This window comes from Alosa alosa, chromosome 16 (genome assembly GCF_017589495.1).
Source record: "Alosa alosa isolate M-15738 ecotype Scorff River chromosome 16, AALO_Geno_1.1, whole genome shotgun sequence".
In the NCBI taxonomy this organism is placed as follows: domain Eukaryota; kingdom Metazoa; phylum Chordata; class Actinopteri; order Clupeiformes; family Clupeidae; genus Alosa; species Alosa alosa.
The window spans coordinates 21,455,271-21,474,579 of NC_063204.1; the positions used below are offsets into that span (position 1 = coordinate 21,455,271).

The 19,309-nt window shown below is 46.1% G+C and overlaps 1 protein-coding gene across 1 annotated transcript in view; it reads left to right on the top strand.

The window, feature by feature from the left end:
• gli3 (GLI family zinc finger 3) overlaps positions 1-19,309 on the top strand; it is a 117,155-nt gene that overhangs the window by 11,239 nt on the left and 86,607 nt on the right. Inside the window, exon 2 of the mRNA XM_048265793.1 lies at positions 12,512-12,685. Within this exon, the coding sequence (XP_048121750.1) occupies positions 12,553-12,685 (133 nt within the window). The 5' untranslated portion in view covers positions 12,512-12,552. The remainder of the gene's footprint in view (positions 1-12,511; positions 12,686-19,309) is intronic.

A 19,309-nucleotide genomic window follows, 5' to 3' on the forward strand; every position in this document is an offset into this window, starting at 1 on the left:
GGACTAAGTACAGGTGTGAATCCACAGGTATACATATGTTCATTTGTATGGTAATGAGGCAAGCAAGTGTACAGGTTTGAATGTGCACCGATATTTCTCTCAGCTCTGGGAGGCCTTCTCCTATGTCTGTAGGAGTGTGTGTGTGAGTGTGTGCGTGTGCGTGTGTGTGTGCATGTGTGTGTGTGTGTGTGTGATTGGTGCCAGATTGCATAGCTGGGAGCCAGGATGTCTCAACCTGTCAGAAAGAGACAGAGCAAGAGAGCGCAAGAGATAGAGAGATGATTACAGCATACCGTTGCTCTGATCTGCTTCATCTCTTTCTCTCTCCGTCTTTCTCTCCGTCTCTCTTTCCATCTCTCTTTCCTCTGCTACAGCTGAACTTATTATCCTTGTCTCAACCTCGCTGGTACAGCTAGTTGCTCTGCATGCCTCCCAATTAACCCTGTGCCCTCCTCTTCCCCCAACCCCCCCCCCACACACACACACACACACACACACACACACACACACACACACACACACACACACACACACACACACACACACACACACACACACACACACACACACACATGCACCTTGCCTACCTCCAATTAAGCCTTCTGCACAGACCCAGTTGAGACAGCAAAAAACATCCAATTCACAAAGGGGCAACACCCTGCATTATAAGTAGTACTGGTGTTCAGGTATTTGTTTGTTTGTTTGTTGCTTGTTGCGTTGTGTGTTTGGCGAGGCCGACAGGTGTCAGAGCATGGGTCCCTTGCCAGATAGGTACAGTGGCAGCTGTCGGGTGTCAGTGCTGCCAGATGTTGGCCCTCACTGCAGTGTCGGGGTGCCCCGGGCTGGAGCCAGCTGTGCTATTACTAAACGATGATCAGTCTTTTTTTCCCATTATAGAGAGGGGGCCTGTCTCGCTTTGACTCAGTGGCTGGGCTTGGCATTTGGCTTTCGTTGGTGTAATAGCCAGCTCACGGAGACAGTCTGAAACTTTACAGCGTGTTTCTCAGAGGTGTAGTGTTGCTGTGAATACATCTTCTTTTTTGTATCAAAACTTCAGATCGTAGCACTAGCCATTGACTGACCCTTATATGGGATTTTGTTTGCAATGTTGATAAGGAAATCTTATTTCCCATTGTGTGTGTGTATGTGTGTGTGTACATATGTCTGTGTGTGAACAGACATACACATAGGTGCATGTGTGTGTTTGTGTGTGTGTGTCTGTTTCTCTCTCTCAGTGTGTGAATTTGTGTCTGTTTCTCTCCTTCTCTCTCTGTGTGTGTGTGTGTGTGAGAGAGTGTGTGAGAGAGAGAGACATCTGCAGTTCCCCTGGGCTGCGGTGTGATGAGGTGCTGTGGGGGCAGTGTGGGTTGAGGTGGGTCTGTGTTGGAGATGAAGAGAAACACTGTCTCCGAGCGCACTGTCGAGGGAGACGTGACAGCGCTGGGGAAGTTTCTAGAACTCCCATGTGTTCACTGTGTATGTGCATTTAATTTCTAACATATCCACAACTTGCTATGGCAGATATATGTACTCAAGCACACATGTGCCACACATCACATCACATACATCACATAGTCACACAGACATGTGGGAGTGTGAACACACACATGTATGTGCAATTGCGCATGCACACACATGCATACAGACACACACACACACACACACAAACACACACTCTCTCTTTCTCTCTCTCTCTCTCACACACACACACACACACACACACACACACACACACACACACACACACAAACACAAATGTTAGTGAATGTGACCCTATAGAAAGCACTTAAATATTTGTGGTTCACAGAATCAGTGGTCTCATTTGCATATTCATTTTGTATTTAATCTTTTGTTGAAATCAATTAGGGTTGCTCTGGCAAGAAGATCCAATCTAGTATCTTACCCAATGCACATATGGATAAGTCATATAATCTCTATCTCACACTGAGTATTGTTAAATCATTAATAAAAGTTTTATATTCATTCCCATGCAGTTATGTGATGTGAATGATATAACACGCACTATGATAACAGTCTGAGATTCATAGACTTGTCTGGAGCGATGTCTGGGTGTCTGGTCTGACAGCTGTGCCATGATGACTGTAAGGTATATCCTGATTTCTGGCAGCGGCCGACCATGCCAGACAGGCATGCCTGTGGACCGTAAGCTTTCTTTTCTCTCTTCTCCTGTCAGTCAGGATGCCAGCATAAACTTGTGTTTCCACTCTATATCTCTCTCTGTCTCTTTCTCTGTCTCTCTTCCTCTCTCCCAATTTCTCTCTTTCCATCACTCTTTCTCTCTTCATTTCTCTCTCTCTGTCTCTCTGTCTCTGTCTCTCTCTCTCTCTCTCTCTCTCTTTCTGTGCCTGGATCTAGTTCTCATGAATCTTCATCATCCTGAAGCCCAGCTTGACGGCGGGCCTTAAATATGATGTTTTCATTTGATCAGAACCAGCCTGTGTGGAATAGAGGAGTAGAATGAGCTGATGACAAGACAAACTGAGAAATCAAAACACCAGCGCAGCACAGGAAACTTCTGTGGGATTCCATCACTTCTGAATGGCGAGAGAGAAGAGAGAGAGAGAGAGAGAGAGAGAGAGAGAGAGAGAGAGAGAGAGAGAGAGAGACTGCCATGTGTGGTGTTTTCTTTTTCCATCCCTCTCCATTCATGCCTTCTCTTTATCTCTCACCCTCCCACCATCTTCCTTTTCTGAGGTCCCTCTATCAGGACAGAGTTTAACTTCTGGATAACGTCAACTTGATATTTTTTTTAAATAATAATTCCCCAGCCTCCTTCTCTCCCCCGCCTCCATCCATCCCAAATCAGAATTCCTTTATCTAACCTTTTCCCCTCTTCACTTCCTTTCTCTTCCTCCCTGCCTGCGTCTCTGTTCTCTCCATCAATTCACATTAATCTTTTCAGTGGCCTTTTGGACTCTCTCCCCGTTACTGCCCTCTACTCTCTCTTCCCTCTATCTCTCTCCCCCCATACATCTCTCTCTCTCTCTCTCTCTCTCTTCCTCTCTCTATCTCTCTCTTCCTCTCTCTCTCTCTCTATCTCTCTCTTCCTGTGGCTCTCTCTCTCTCTTCCTCTCTCTCTATCTCTCTCTTCCTGTGGCTCTCTCTCTCTCTCTTCCTCTCTCTCTCTCTCTCTTCCTCTCTCTCTCTCTCTATCTCTCTCTTCCTGTGGCTCTCTCTCTCTCTTCCTCTCTCTCTATCTCTCTCTTCCTGTGGCTCTCTCTCTCTCTCTCTTCCTCTCTCTATCTCTCTCTTCCTCTCTCTCTCTCTCTATCTCTCTCTTCCTGTGGCTCTCTCTCTCTCTTCTCTCTCTCTCTCTCTCTTCCTGTGGCTCTCTCTCTCTCTCTTCCTCTCTCTCTTTTCTCTTCCTCTCTCTCTCTCTCTATCTCTCTCTTCCTGTGGCTCTCTCTCTCTCTTCCTCTCTCTCTATCTCTCTCTTCCTGTGGCTCTCTCTCTCTCTCTTCCTCTCTCTCTCTCTCTTCCTCTCTCTCTATCTCTCTCTTCCTCTCTCTATCTCTCTCTCTTCCTCTCTCTATCTCTCTCTTCCTGTGGCTCTCTCTCCCTTAAATGCCCTCCATTCCCCATTCTTCCCTCTGTCCCTCTCCCTCCATACATCTCTCTCTCTCTCTCTCTCTCTCTCTCTTCTCTTGCTCTCTCCCCTTTCCCTCCCCTCTCCTGAACTAGAACTTGAGCGCCGGGATGACTTCATCTCCAGCAATTTTCCTGCCCGTAATAAGCTTTAAATGGCGAGGGCCATAGGGGCCCGCGGGGCTGGGCGAGAATTAATCAGAGCCAATAAAGCCATGCGAGGGGGCGCAGGGCCCCGTCTTTAAGTAAACATTATGACTTGTTGGGGGGGATAAGGGTGGGTGTGGGGTGGCAGTGGGGTGGTGGTGGATAGCTGGTGATGAATCGCACTGGAGCCCAGGGAAGGGCTCATATGCTTAGTTATCCTGCACTGATGGGGCCTGAGTCGCAGACCTGCTTTGCCTGCCTGATTAGCTGCTTGTGTGTGTGTGTGTGTGTGTGTGTGTGTGTGTGTGTGTGTTTATATGTGTTTTGGTATAATCACTGCTCTCTCTGCCCCCTGGCTCTTTCTCAGTTTCTCATTTATCTTTGTCCCTCTCTCTCCCTTTCCCTCTCTCTCTCTCTCCCTCCCTCTCTCTTTTTTTATCATTAACTTTTTTTCTGTGTTATCCTCTCCTCCTGCATATATGGACGGGCCAATCTTATTACAATTCTGCTTTCCTTTCTTTTTTTTTTTTTGTCACTTTCCCAGAGTCTCCAATCACTCTCTGTCCCCACTCCCGTGTTTCCTTAACCCTTAAAGGAGTACCGTCACACCGGTGTGACGGGAATGTTGGGAAATTAACATTCTAAAGAATATCTGGGTTCATTGAATTCAACATAGAATTTTAGAACCTTCAATTGTTGCGGAACTTAGAATGTTCAAAAACCTACACCTTTAAGGGTTAAACCTAGTCAGACTTGTTCTTGTCTTTCCCTCATTTGATGATTTCTATCCGTGTATGCACCCTAATGTATATATACTTTTAATATTGATTACATATTGTATACTGGATTATTGTATATTAACTAATACTTGAAGAATGGATCACTCACACACAAATGGCAATGGGTGTATGTGCATATATGTACGTGTGTGTGTGTGTGTGTGTGTGTGTGTGTGTGTGTTTGCAAGCCTTGTCAAAGCTCCTTGCCTCTTTTGGGAGCAGCACCTGTTGAGAGAGCAGTGGAGGCGTGACAGCATGAGATGAGGTGTTCTTGGTCCTGCGGGAATGCACGCACACATATATGCACACAGACACACCCATGCACGCGTGCATATACATACTTACCCGCAACCACTTGATCCCAGTCTGTGGTGCTCTGTGTGTGTGTGTTTGTGTGTGTGAGACTGCCTTTTTCATCAGCAAAGGAATTCCTCAGCCTGCGCTCATCCGCTCCCTGGGGTGCCCTCTCATATTGATGCACACACACACACACACACACACACACACACACTTTCAGACATCTGCAGCCTGTGCTCATGCATGCACGCTCACACACACACTCTCTCGCATGCTGAACACACACCCACGCTCTATCTTTATGTCTCTCTCACAGATGTGAAACTGCAGGAGGCCCACATTCTCTCGCACACTTGTGGGGAGACTGTCACACACACACACACACACACACACACACACACACACACACACACACATGCTTCCATGCATACATACACATACACATACACACACACACACACAAACACAAAGATACACACTCACACAGATAGTAAAGACGCATTGTGCAAATCAATAGCTGCAGAGATTTAAGCTGATGAAGAAAGTGAACTCCCAATGCGCAGACCCACACTGTGCAAAAGTGAAGAGAGAGAAACAGTGTTTGGAAACACCAGGTGTGCACCGCACCGGAGAGGCTTAAAGGAAGAGAAGAAATATGTGGGTCTGAAACTCATTTCTTCCCCAGTTCCTCTACTTTATACCACTCTCCATGTGAGAGCAGCCCGCCGGCTCGCCAGAGTTCTGCCACTCATATGTGTAGCGCCTTAAATCAAACTGTAGGTTTTCATCATCCACGGCCCTAAAGCAGCGGCCATTAGTCGAGGATCCCTGACCTGTCTACACTTTCACAACCTGCGTGCTCAGTAGAAGTGCGTACAGGTGCAGCACAGACTTGTGCCGATTCTGCTCGTATTTCTCCGATATTTATAATCTGTTCATGAAGCCGTGCTTTCAGTTATTTGGGTATTCATTCAAGTTGTAGTGAAAATTTTAATTAGTAGATGGCTTTACCCAAATTTACGAAACTCCAGCCAGAAGGAAGGAAATAATGCATGTGTCTATCTGTCTGTGTCTGTGAATCTTGACACTTCATAACTCCTCAAAGATTTATGAAGCTTAGTTATTATTTTGAGTGGAATTAGAATAACTGAACAATGTAGACAGCTAAGTAAGCACTTCTGTCCCTCTTCATTCTTAACTTTCTTTAGCAAACCGTAATGGGAAAAGGACTGAAAAGCACACAAAGTATTTTCTTTATTTATTTTTTTTGAAATTGTTGAAAACAACCAAAGCTTTTTGCTTTTCTTCTCCCATCTTCCGAGGGTCTTCCTCGTAAGATTAGCAGGGACAGCATCTTAAAGAGTGACAATAACCCAAGAAGCATAAAGAAATAAACTAAATGAAAGTGCTTATAAGCAGAAGAGCCGGGGACCCAGGAGAGGTTGCTATTGTGCAGCACACTTTATGCGTTTGCTTATCTAGCAGCTAGCGCACGCAGCTGTGGATCCATGTAAGTGTACAGATTACATCGTCACGTTGTTTTGTTACCCAGAAACGGCCAACAACAGCCGGTTTTGCTGCGCTTGTTGTCCCGCGATGACACCCCACTCCCCCACACACACACACACACACACACACACACACACACACACACACACACACACACACACACCCCTCCCCTTTTTGAAAGTATCTTAAAGGGGGAAGGTCTGAGACTCCCGTACGTGTGAAAGAGGGAGCGAGGAACGGGCTAATCTTATTAGCTGCGCGTAGCACCATCGAAAAGGGCCACGCGGGAGTGGGGCTCTCAACGTCCTTGAAACAATCCCTTCACACCATAATGCAAAGATACACACACACACACACACACACACATAACACACACACACGCACACACACTCCTGACACTTGCAGCCTCTAGTAAATACACACAGGTCCGTGATACATTACCAAAAACCAACACCAATTTTCTCTCCACTGTTTTGTTGCTCTCCTCCCCTCCCCTGCCCTCCCCTCCCCTTCCCTCGCCTGCTGCCTCGGCCCTCCAAAGCACCGTGTGCTAAAGCGGGGCGTTCTGGAGGCAGCAGACTTTGGGGAGTGCTTCAAAGCCTCAGGAACAAAGAGCCGGGGCGAAGTCAAGGGGCTCCGCGCGCGAGGCTTGCACCCAGCTTACACTGGCATTATCAGTCACCTGAGAGCAAAGACATTCGCAAACATGCATCTCAATTGAGACAAGTTATTAGGAGCACGGCGCACGGGTGGAGGGGAGGGGGTGGGAGGCTGATTGTGTTACCCCTCGGCCTGAAGCATGACTTATTACCATTTAAACGGCCTCTCTCTTTGATGCGACATCCTGTTAGCGATACGGCTACACGGGGATCGCTCTGGAAATTCAAATGTTGAGCAACACATTCCGTCATGAAAGCTGAGGCAATCAGCCGTCTGGGTGTCCACAGGGATTTGAACCCAGAACCTGTCTTCACTTTGAAGCTGCTCTTTTTACCTCTGTATATTGTCCTAGGCTGAAAACACAAGTTAGCATGAGGAGGTGAACTGCTGTTAAAAGAATAGCTGAAGAACAATTAATCCAGATACTTTTACACACAACACACACACACACACACACACACACACACCTACACACACCTACCCCAAACACACAAACCTGCACCGCTGATAGAGTTGCCAGACTCAGTGGAGTTCTCTCCCTGTGACTCCCAAAGGCTTCCTCTGTATTCCTCTCTCCATCTCTCCATTTCTCTCCTTCTCTGTCTCTCCATTTCTCTTTCTCTCCCTCTCCCTCTCTGTCTCTCCACTGATAATGCCATCACTCATTTAGCGCCTTCATGTCTCCATCCTCCTCTCTGGAGTGCTGCTGTCTCAGCTCTTCATTTTTCCCTTCCACCTCTCTCTCTCCCCTATCTTCCTCCTCTCACTGCCCACCTCTGTGCAACCCATGTTCCCCCATGGTTCCTCTCTTCCTGCAACTTTCTACATTTTCAAACTCTCTCTCTTTCACTCTCTCTCTCTATCAGTCCCTCCTATTGCCTGCCTGTCATCTCTTTCTCCCTCTTACGCTCCCGTCAATCTTGCCTCTAGCTTTTCCAGCTCTCTCTTCCAGCCGGCTTCTCTTTGTTTGGTGATGTTCTTGTCTGTGTCTGTGTCATTGTCATCGCTCATGGGTTTTGCGGTGTTTTTCTGTGTTACTGATTTCATGAGCGACTGGTGTGTATGTGTGTGCTCATGTGTTCCTTGTGTTTGTGTGTTGATGTTGTACCATGTGGGTGTACGACTATGTGTGATTTGAATGTATGGATGAATTCATGTGTGTGTCAGGTTTTCGCACCATCTTTCTCAAGTGTTCTCATTTGGACTCTCTGTGCACTAAATGCAATACATACATGTATATTTTATTTGAGTTTTACATGTGATGTGTTTGTGTGAGTTTCTCTCTGTGTGTGTTTTATTGGTGTGCATGGTATGCATGTGGGTGGGTGTGTGTGTTTGTTTGTGTGCATTTGTGTGTGTGTGTGTGTGTGTGTGTGTTAAGAGGCAGATAGGGGTTGTTTGCTGAGCTGATGTAATGAGGATGAATGTAGCAGCGCTGGCAGACTGGTCCCACTGGGAGAACACACAGCTGCTATTCTGCACCAGCCCATTTTATAGACAGACAGACACCACACACACACACACACACACACACACACACACACACACACACACACACACACAACTACAACAACCACATTAACATACAGACAGAGCACATAAACACTATAACAATAAAACTCACACTCCCCAACTTTATCTCCCTCTTTCCACACACTTACATACACCCACCCACACACACACACACACACACACACACACACACACACACACACACACACACACACACACACACACACACACACACACACACACACAGACAGACAGACAGACAGAGACACACTCATTCATTCACTCACTCGCATGCAACTCTCTTCTCTGTTTCTCTCTCTCAAACACACACACACACACACACACACACACACACACACACACACACACACACACACACACACACACACACACACACACCACCCTCATTGCTTTCACATCTCTCATTGGCCCTTTTCACTATCTGTGTTCTATAGTGTAGTACATACAGTAGCCCCAAACCCACCAAATCTACAGTATAACAACACACAGGTAATCTATGGGAATATCTCACACACACATTTATTTCTGCATGTATTTATGGAAATATCTAAGTGTGTGTGCAAAACTGTAAATTCATCAGGCCTGACATCATGTCTGTGGAGCTATCCTTTCTCTACATTGGCCAGTCTGTATACCTATACCTAATCGTAAGTGGGATATAGTACATACAGTATTATATTTGATTCATTTTTATCATAATAATTGATGTACTATTGCACCACCAGTTGCAGCTCTAATAAATGATCTGTACATATGTATGCAGTTTGATAGAAGACATTTTGGAACAATCAAAACAAAATCTTTTCTTCCATCACATATGGTAATGAGGCAAAAGTTGCAGCATTTGACTTTGATGTGGCATTCTCGTCTGACTTTCAACTCTGAGCATTTGTTACCAAAGCGTATAATTTATGTTAAATTGATTTGCTTAATGTGCTTAAAATAAGAATCTTTTTTTTTTTTTTGCCAGGGAACAGTCTGAATTGCGGTATTTTAAACCTGCTTAATCGCTTCTCTTTCTGTGAGAAAGGATTACGGTGAACACACAAATAAAGCTACACCCTCTCATTCTCCCTTTCCTAATTGGGTGTGGGACACTGTCATTGCTGGGAATAAACATTAATGTGAAATTTACATTTATTTTGGGAAACAACAGACAACCAAACAGTGGTTTTAGGGCCCTTCTGTTTTGTGAGGTGCTTACTTCTGTATATTAAACACCACTCGGCTTTTGTTTTCCACGCAGCAGACACTAGGGCAACAAACCGCTCGCGTCTGCACGACTCATTTCATGTTGTTGTTTACAGGTTCCGTTGGGACTCAGCTGAGTGCTATCAAGGTCTGCATGTGTTTGAATTACCCTTTGCATGTGCACATTTGCATGCATTTTTATTAAATATGAAAAGATTTGATTAGGAAAACTTTTATAAAAGGCCGATATTTGCCACCAACAGTCTTCTATTTCTGCTTTTACGTCAACTAATGTAGCTAAATTGGAAAGTAGTTTGGAGATATATCTTTTCTCAATTTCTATGTAGTGTGTAACTTCAGAAGTTACATTATTTGAGAAGTAAGTGATGCTTACACACAGAGCTTAAAGTTAGTTTGTCAGAGAAGATTGTCAGGACAACATGGGCTGATAGTGAGAATCACCAACAAGTCAGAAGAACTTTGGGACAGAAACAGAAAGAGAGGAACACCTATGGCACTGGGAGTCTGTGTGCTGTGCAGGTCGGAGGGGATTAGGGGTCAAAGGTCAGGCCGTTAATTGCTACTCTGGAGCTGCAGTGGGCCTGGCACAACACAAAAGCAGGGTCAGACATGCCTGAGTGGGCAGGAGCAAGAGCAAGATTTGCTTTGCAGAGAGGAATGTTTATGCGGCCATGTTGTCTCTCTTCTGCAGCTCTGTGTTTCTCTGTTTAGTCCTTACACTCTTCCTTGTGTCCCAGTGACATCCTTCACCACACACACACACACACACACACACACACACACACACACACACACACACATACAGACACACTCTTAATATGACATGCTAAGACTGGCGGATTGTCAATAATTGCTACAAAAGGATTTTTTCTTCTTTCTCTTGTAACTTTCTACCCTTGTTTTGCTGTGGCTTGCTTGTCAAAAAGGGTTTACCGTGTAATTTAAAAGAGAGCAGAAAGCCCTGACTTTGCTGGTCCTTTCGTCTGATCTCTCCCTCTCTTTCTTTCTCTCTTAATTTTCTTGCCCTCTCTCTCTCTCTTTCTCTCTCTCACTATCGCTCTCTCTCTCCCATTGAGATGGTGCATCAGAGCCCCTGCACCCCTCACTGTAGAGTTACTCTGTACTCCAGCCGATGAAAGCAGGCGGGCGTCTGGAATAGCTCACGACCTCAGACTACAGAATCGATTTGTGCCAGGCACCCTTTCCCCCCTCTCTTCCACTGCTGCCTCATCAGCTTGTTCTTTCCTCCATTAAATATAGTAAAGAATAGCAATGGTCCTTAATAGCCCTATTTGATAAATTCACATTTGAACATGTTTGGGAACAGAGAGAATGCACACAAATGATGAGATGCATACACACACATGTATTATACATACACCCATACTTGTCTCTGAATTGACTGGGGAATGTGTATTCATGTGGGTGCAATTAGAGGAAGAGCCTTTCGTTTAATTTGCCTTTGATTGGTCTGTGGGAATAATTGCTCAGTTGTTTTGTTTTGTTTTGTTTTTTTTCCTGCTCTCTGTAAACTGAGATTGCTTGCAGATGTTGTTGGTGAGTTGAAAGGACATGACAGAAATCTGTTTTTTTTTCCACCCCCCAAAGTAGTGGCAAACCAGCCAACTCACCCCCACCCCATCAAAAAAAAAAAAAAAAAAAAAAAACATTGCCCACACCCCAACAACAAACAAAGCTCTCAGTGTTTGTCTGGAGCTGAACCCCCGCCTATGGTCTTTGGTTCCCCTGCCCCCCCTCCTGTGTTGAATGGCAGTGTTGTGCTGCTCAGCCAAGCTTACCTCTCCCCAGGCTGCTTGCTCTTGCCAAGGAGAGGCTCGGGCACAATTAAAAACTCTCGTTAGGTAATTACACCTTGCTTTATTTGCCCCGTAAGTCACGCAGACTAAATATTTCCAGTAATTACAGTATGGTCTGGACTAAAAGCAAATGGTTTTTTTTCTTTCTTAGCAAGGAAGCAGTCGGATTGCTTCTGTGGCCTTTCATTTTGGTGTTTTGGTAGGACCAAGGCCCATTTCAAACAAGTCATCAGGCTAACCCTGAGCCCGCAAAAGTCCAGCTCAGCCAGACAGTTGGTTGAACCCACAGACAGAACAAGCGAACTCCCCACGGTTCCTCAAAAAGCTTTTACTGTTTGTGAAAGAGAGAAAGAGAGAGAGAAATAAGAGAATGAGGGAAAGAAAACATGGCCTCAGCATAAGGGGGTATTCCCAAAAGGACCTTCAAACGGCTCCTCGTTTCAGGAGCATGAGGTTTCTCTTTCTATGGAATCCCCGCAAGGGATCAGCTCTGTTTCTGAAACTCTGTTTGTCAGGCAACTTTAGGCCATACTTCCCCACAGCCTCCTCCTTTTAAATATTTAACTTTATTTACTGGGACACAACTCGCATAGATTCCCACTCAATGTAAACAATGAAAACAACCTGCATACCTATCACTTTTACAAGTTCTCGAGGAAGACCTACCATAAGAGATGCCTTTGCTGATGAGCAATGAAGCCTTCACTCACACGACTGTTTTAGATAACCATAAACACAAAAGGATTGTTACTATATCTGTCTTAAGTAAAATCATTCGCTAAGATGTAGACACAACTTCAACACAGTTTCACCTGTGGGTTTCCTCTGATGCTGTTCTTGTTCAATTAAGGGATTAAGATATGATCCAATGTACGTGTTACAGATACACATTGTTCAGGGAGAGGGCACACGTTAGCCAAATTCTTACCTGTTGTTTTATACCTCTGTCAGGTGTCCCGTCTTGATGTGGTGCTGAGGAATGCACAGTTGCCATGGAAACCCAGTCCCAGGCCAGTTCTGCAGCTGAGAAGAAGAAGAGGGTGGAGACCATTGTGGCCACCAAGGGCGCGTCCTCACGCAGCGACATCAGTGAGAAGGCCGTCGCCTCCAGCACCACCTCCAACGGTAAGAAACCTCGACCACAGGCCACACTCCACTGCTCTCTCCTGTCTTAAGCCACTCCCTGTGTCCTGTCCACAGGTCACTTCATCACACATTAAAAAAAAGTTTTGGCCTCACATACTAACACATGTGCATCCAAGCCAAGTTGGCCTCATTTTATGGTAGACCTGAAATGGTATAAAATCAAAAGTCATTTAAGCATTTTTTGAATGCAGTAATTTCCATCTGGTGTCTCACTCACTCAGACACAGCACATGCACAATTGTACGTCATCTTTGTGTTAAATATCCTTCGAAGCATTTCAGTAAAACCAGATAAACAGTATAACAGCAGACAATGCATATCAAAACCTGACTAAACAACACTCAGCAAAAATGGACACAAGTGCAGTGCAAGTCACTGTATATGTTTACATATGTTAATGCTACAGACCACAGTAGACAGAGCGCTAACATCAGTTACAGTAAATCTGCTCCCTGAGGATTCCTTGTTTGTGGCCACTAGACACGCTAAGGTAGAACCATGTGTCTTAGTGAGGTCAGATTCCCATCGCTGTACGAGCGCGAGCACATTTGTAATCATCTCCACTGTGCCGTGGTACTGTGGAGACACAACATTCATGGCGGAGCTGATCAGATCCAAATGACTCTGGCCATGAGCAACTTAGTGCCTCGTCTGAGGGCCTCTGTGGTCAGGAACTTTTTGCACAGCTGCTGAAATAAATAATGGGAGGATTTACAGTGCGAGAGCCTTGTCTCCTTTCAGGCTATCCAAACAAACCAGCGCTAAATGGCCAATGTAAAAAAAAAGAAGCTTGAATCCACCCACTGGGTTGCTGCACCGACTCTTGGTTGTGGTGAATGACCTGTGGAATGTGCCTTTTATCACTTAGGCCAGAGACTTTCTAATGAGGAGACACAGCACTCAAAGAATCCTCTATAGAAATGAATTGGGTTAGTTCGTAACGCCAATTCGTAACGCACAAATCGCATCTCTTCCTGTATGCCTCCCTATTCACTTAAATAGGAAAATAGCTGCCCGATAACTGGCCAAGGTGCGTTGGCTGCCGAGTAGGGGCATTTGCCCATAAGGACTTTGCTTAGGCTTGATGGCTGGACACTGGAGGCAGTGTTGTTGAGGGTTAATGGTTCATTTTGACTTTCTAGTGTATCTGTGTGTGTGTGTGTGTGTATGTGTGTTTGTGTGTGTGTGTGCGCGCATGAGTCTGAGGGATTGGGACAGACATTATATACATGGAACGTCAATTGGAATGTGTGAAAAGTGTAGTTTCTGAAATAATACAATGTCTGGTCACGTGTGTGTTAAAGTACAGGAGGGACTATAGATATGAATTTTAAGTTTGTGAGAGACATTATTGCACGTATTTGTATTTGTATTCAGTGAGAGTTTTGGATGTGAGTGTATGGGAGCGAGTATATGATGTTTATGATGGTGTGTGTACTGTACATCTATCCCCATGATGCATTTTGGGAGATCCCTGGCTGCGTTGCACACTCCCAGATGGCTGATGCTGTATCATTAATTAGAAGGAGTGCGGGGTTGTGTGTGTGTGTGTGTGTGTGTGTGTGTGTGTGTGTGTGTGTGTGTGTGTGTGTGTGTGTGTGTGTGTGTGTGTGTGTGTGTGTGAAGGATGGATGCGGGGGAAGAGTTTTTACTGTGTGGAAAAAGCATGGATGTAATTTGGCTCTGTGATTGCAGATTTTTCTCTGTAATACACTGGTAATTACTCCGCCAAACAGCATACGGTTTGTCTTGGAAACACAGATCCTGTAATCATCACAAACTGGATGCAGACATAGACAAACAGGCACACACTTACCTACACACACACACACACACACACACACACACACTGAACAGGTTGGCCTACTAATGTCTACCAGCAGCACTTACACCTGGAGGAAGAATACAGAAGCAAATAAGAGGCCATCAAATGAAATTTGGGACGGCTAGCTCTGTGTGTGCGCACTCCTCAGCATCCAGCACCTTTAACCTTGTTCATAGGATAGCTTACACACACACACACACACACACACACACACACACACACATGAACACACACACACACACACACACATGAACACACACACACACACACACACATGAACACACACACACACACACACACACATGAACACACACACACACACACATGGACACACACACACACACACACACACTCCCATGAACACACAGACATGTGCGCACACACACACACACACACACACACATACACACACACACACACAGACCTGACCTCACATTCCCCAGTTCCCCTCTTGCAGCCCCTATCCGCACAACCCAAACCCTTTATCAGGGGTAACCCAACACCCGACCCTTAGCCCAACCTTAACCCTTTCGGCCTGAGCCGCAGGCCACTTCAGCCTGAATAAAGCAAGCAGCGCGTCAAGGAGGCCCATGTGATTGCTGCCTCCGGGGTAGCTTTTCGCCGCGTCTCAAAATCAACATGCCCCCCATTTAAGCAAATTATCCCAAATCATGCCACACACATGCCCCTGCTGAGCTGATGGGGAAGCCCCACAAAACTGGGCAGGTCGTGGGAGGCAGCAACATGTGAGTGACTGCGTTTTGCCTCCCCAGCTGTGTGACGGAAAGGTGAAGTGAAACCTCAGTGTAATTGGAAAACTGTGCCCATGATGGGGTGGTGGATTTCCCAGGGATTTTATATATTTCTTTTACTGTAGGGCTTCGGCTCATGTAGTGCGTTTTGCAGGACATCAGCAAATCACACACAAAACTGTATTTGAGCCTGCCATCCTATCTGAAAAGAACTCTTTATTCCACTTCCACGAGGGGTTCCAACAGCCCAGAAAAGAGTCAACAGAGGTTAACTTGCCCTAGTGCAGCACTTAGGCTGGGCCTCTTCACAGAACTCAGTTTCAGAGCAGCCACATACAGTAAGAAACAAAAGTCTTTGCACATTTCAACATGTCATGTGGATGGAGATAGTGAATGTTTGGTTTTGTTTGTCAGAGACAGGAAGGGGAGTTTGAACTCTAGAGCTCCAACTCCATTGGAGGGAATTAAGAAGACAGAGGTTACATTGGGTCTCGACGGTCTTCACCACATTGAAATAATATATGTCCCTGGCTGAGGGATTGGCTCTGGGAATAGCACTAAATGTGGTTGAAGTGGCATTCAGGCCACAAGTCAGATGTGGTTCAAGTGGCTTTTTGAGATAATGATAATCTAATTTGAAATATTCCAAATATTTTTGTTGAGTTAGGTTTGTGAGTGCATGCCAGGGATGTTTGTGTGTGTGTGTGTGTGTGTGTGTGTGATGATGGTTGATTTGGTCTTGGTTGGTCTTTCTTTCTTTCTTTGTTCTCCTTCCCTTCTTTCCATCTACCTTTCTTTCTTTTTTGCTTTCTTGCCCTCTACTTTCCTTCATTCTTCCCATTCTCCTTGTCTTTATTCTCAGATCATTCTTTTCTTCCTAATCTTTCTCTTCCTGTCCGTATCTCTCTTCCCCATCCAACCCCCCCACACACACACACACACCCGCCCCAACTCTCCCTCTCATTCTGTCAGTAATATGAAAAAAAGCTGAGCATGGAGCTCCAGCACGCAATTACCTAGTCTTGGAGGGAGCGTTCCCACATGGTTGGTTAAATGGTGGCTTCACCCCGTGTAGCATTCATCCGCGCGCTCTCTCCCCTGGGCCGACAGCTCAAAAGGGGCCGACCGCGCCGCAACAATGGCCTGATTGGTCCCCTTTTGGACAGGCACGAGGGGGGTGCTGCTCTCCTCCCCCCTCTGCCCCCTCATCATTCGCCAGGCAGGTGGACCACAAAGTCCGCTGATTCTTTTGTTGCTTCCTGGAGCCCTAAAAAAAGATGTCCATGCTCTTTGCCTGAATAAATCCTGTCGTCATGGGATAATTTGCTAATAAAAAAATGTGAAAGGAGGGAAGAAGAAAGGGGCCTGCCATTGAGAGGAGAGAGGAGCAGAGTCCAGAGGAAAGTTTTTTGGGTTGGGTTAGCAGTTGGGCTGGTTTTTTTTTTTTTTTCATTTTCCTCATATGGCTGCTGAATCAATAAAATGGCGGGACAGAAAGTAGAGAGAGAGAGAGAGAGAGAGAGGGGGAGTGTGTGAGAGGGGGGTAACAGAGTGTAGAGAGAGAGAGAGAGAGGACAGTAAGAAAGCATGAGTGAAGGGAAAAAGAGAGGGAAGAGACTTCTGGAAAATTGTGAAGGAATGCGTGCAATTGGGCATCCCAGGCAGGGTGTGAAGTTTGCTGTGTATTAGAGAGGAAGCAGAACTCCTTTCATTTCTCCACATTTTTGTTTTGGTCAGGGGTATTTATGGTAAAGGGTTCTTGTCAAAGCTTTCTTGGAAACGAAAGGTAACGATAGAAATCAAGGGGGAAAAAAAAAAAATCTAATCCTGAATAGGATGTTTAAGGAATAAGCAGCCTGAAGGATTGCATTGAGAGAGGGAGAGCGAGAGAAAGGGAGAGAGCGAATGCATAGTATTTGTAGAATAGGGCAGGGGTGGGAGGAGAGAAAGCCAACAGCATGAGAGAGAGAGAGAGAGAGAGAGAGAGAAAGAGAGAGAGAGAGAGAGAGAAAGAAAGAGAGAGGCCACCTTTTTTAGGCGGGCATTTAAATGATCAACAGCGAAAAATGGAGGGGAATGTCATCTGACAGAAATAAAGTTCCCCTGTTAGCAGCGTGGCTGGGAAAGTCATTTACAGATACGCGGGGCCGGCCCATCTTTGTGGCGGACAGATAAGGGTTCATTTCAGAAACGGATAGCAGACACTTTCACTCACGGGCCCCCATTCTGCGACACCTGCGATAACAGCTTGTGGACCCTAATTGAAAATGGGCTTCAAAATGGATTTTCACTTTTCTTCCTCCACCTCTCCCTTCTCCTGCTTGTCCTCCTCCTTCTCCTCCCCCTCTTTCCTTCTCCTCCCCCTCTTTCCTTCTCCTCCTCTTTCCTTCTCCTCTGTTCCGTGTTTCTTCGAGCCGCTCACCCCCCACACACACCCCCCCATTTCTCCAGTGACACAAAACTCCCAGTCGACTGGAGGGTTTCTCATTCTGGGGGAATAGTATTGAATGGACAGAGGAGTAAGCAAAGGGAAAGGGAGAGAGAGAGAGAGAAAAGAAAAAGGAGAAGAAGGAATGACAGAAGACAGAGCCAAATAGAGGAATGGAAGGGAAAGTAGAGAAAGGAAAGGAAGAAGAGGATGATTGAGTAAGAGAGTTGGGAGAGAGAGGAAGAGAGGAGAGGAGGGGTGAGGAGAGGAGGGGAGAGAGAGGAAGAGAGGAGAGGAGTGGAGGGGAGAGGAGGGGAGGGGAGAGGAGAGGAGGGGAGAGAGAGGAAGAGAGGAGAGGAGAGCAGAAGGGAGCGGGCAGGAGAGGAGAGGAGGAATGGGTAAATGGGAGAGAGAAAGAGAGGAGAGGGGGGGGAGGAGAGGAGGGGAGAGAAGAGGAGAGGAGGGGTGAGGAGAGGAGAGGTGGGGGAGGGGGGAGAGGAGGGGTGGGTAAATGGGAGAGAGAAAGAGAGGAGAGGAGAGGAGAGGAGAGGAGGGGTGAGGAGAGGAGAGGGGGGTGGGGAGGGGAGGGGGGGAGAGAAGAGGAGGGGAGGGGTTGGGTGGCTAAACGGGAGAGAGAAAGAGAGGAGAGGAGGGGTGAGGAGAGGAGAGTAGAGGAGGGGTGGGTAAACGGGAAAGAGAAGGAGAGTAGAGGAGGGGTGGGTAAACGCCGAGCATCGGGGGAAATGGAGTCTGGGCAGCGGGTCATCCCTCAGCCCGCTGTCAGAGCTGTGACAGTCCTGCGATCAGTCTTATTAATGAAAGCATTGATCACCTGATGGCCCTCATAATCAACTGCTTCTCCACTCATCCCCCTACCACTCCACCCCAGCACATACACAAGCATCACTTTCCCTTTCCCTACCTCTGTGCTTTTTTCTCTTCTGTCTGTTTTCCCTTTTTCACTTCCTCCCTCTCTCATTCTTCCTTTATTTGCAATTTCTTGCAGTTTTCCACTTTTCACTGTTGAGGAAATAAAGGATTGTGTAATTAGTTTATCGAATCCTTTGGTTGCCTACAAGCATTCACACAGCCTAATGAGGTATATGTGTGCATTTGTATAGCTGTAGAGGTTGAATAAGGGCAGGTGTGTATGTGTAGGTGGCAGGGGGTGCATGCATGTGTGTGTGTTAATGGAGGAATAGTTGAGCAGAAGGAGACTGTTCTTGTGAGGAGGTCACACAGCATAATGGCCGAGGGTGTCATGCACGCTGACCTCTGACTGCGCCCCACAGAGAAGAGGTGAGGGTCACTGTCACAGAGGCCTCTACCGCATATACACACACGCACACACACACACACACACACATACACGTGCACACACAAACATGCATAGGCACACACGCATTTGCATTCAATGGTGCTCATATTCACACACATGCACACACATTGAAAGAGACACACATATGCCCACACAGATTCATGTAGACATACTAAAACAAACACACACACACACACACACACACACACACACACACACACACACACACAGACAAAGAAATGCAAGACATATGCATTCAATAGTGCAAAAACATAATTAT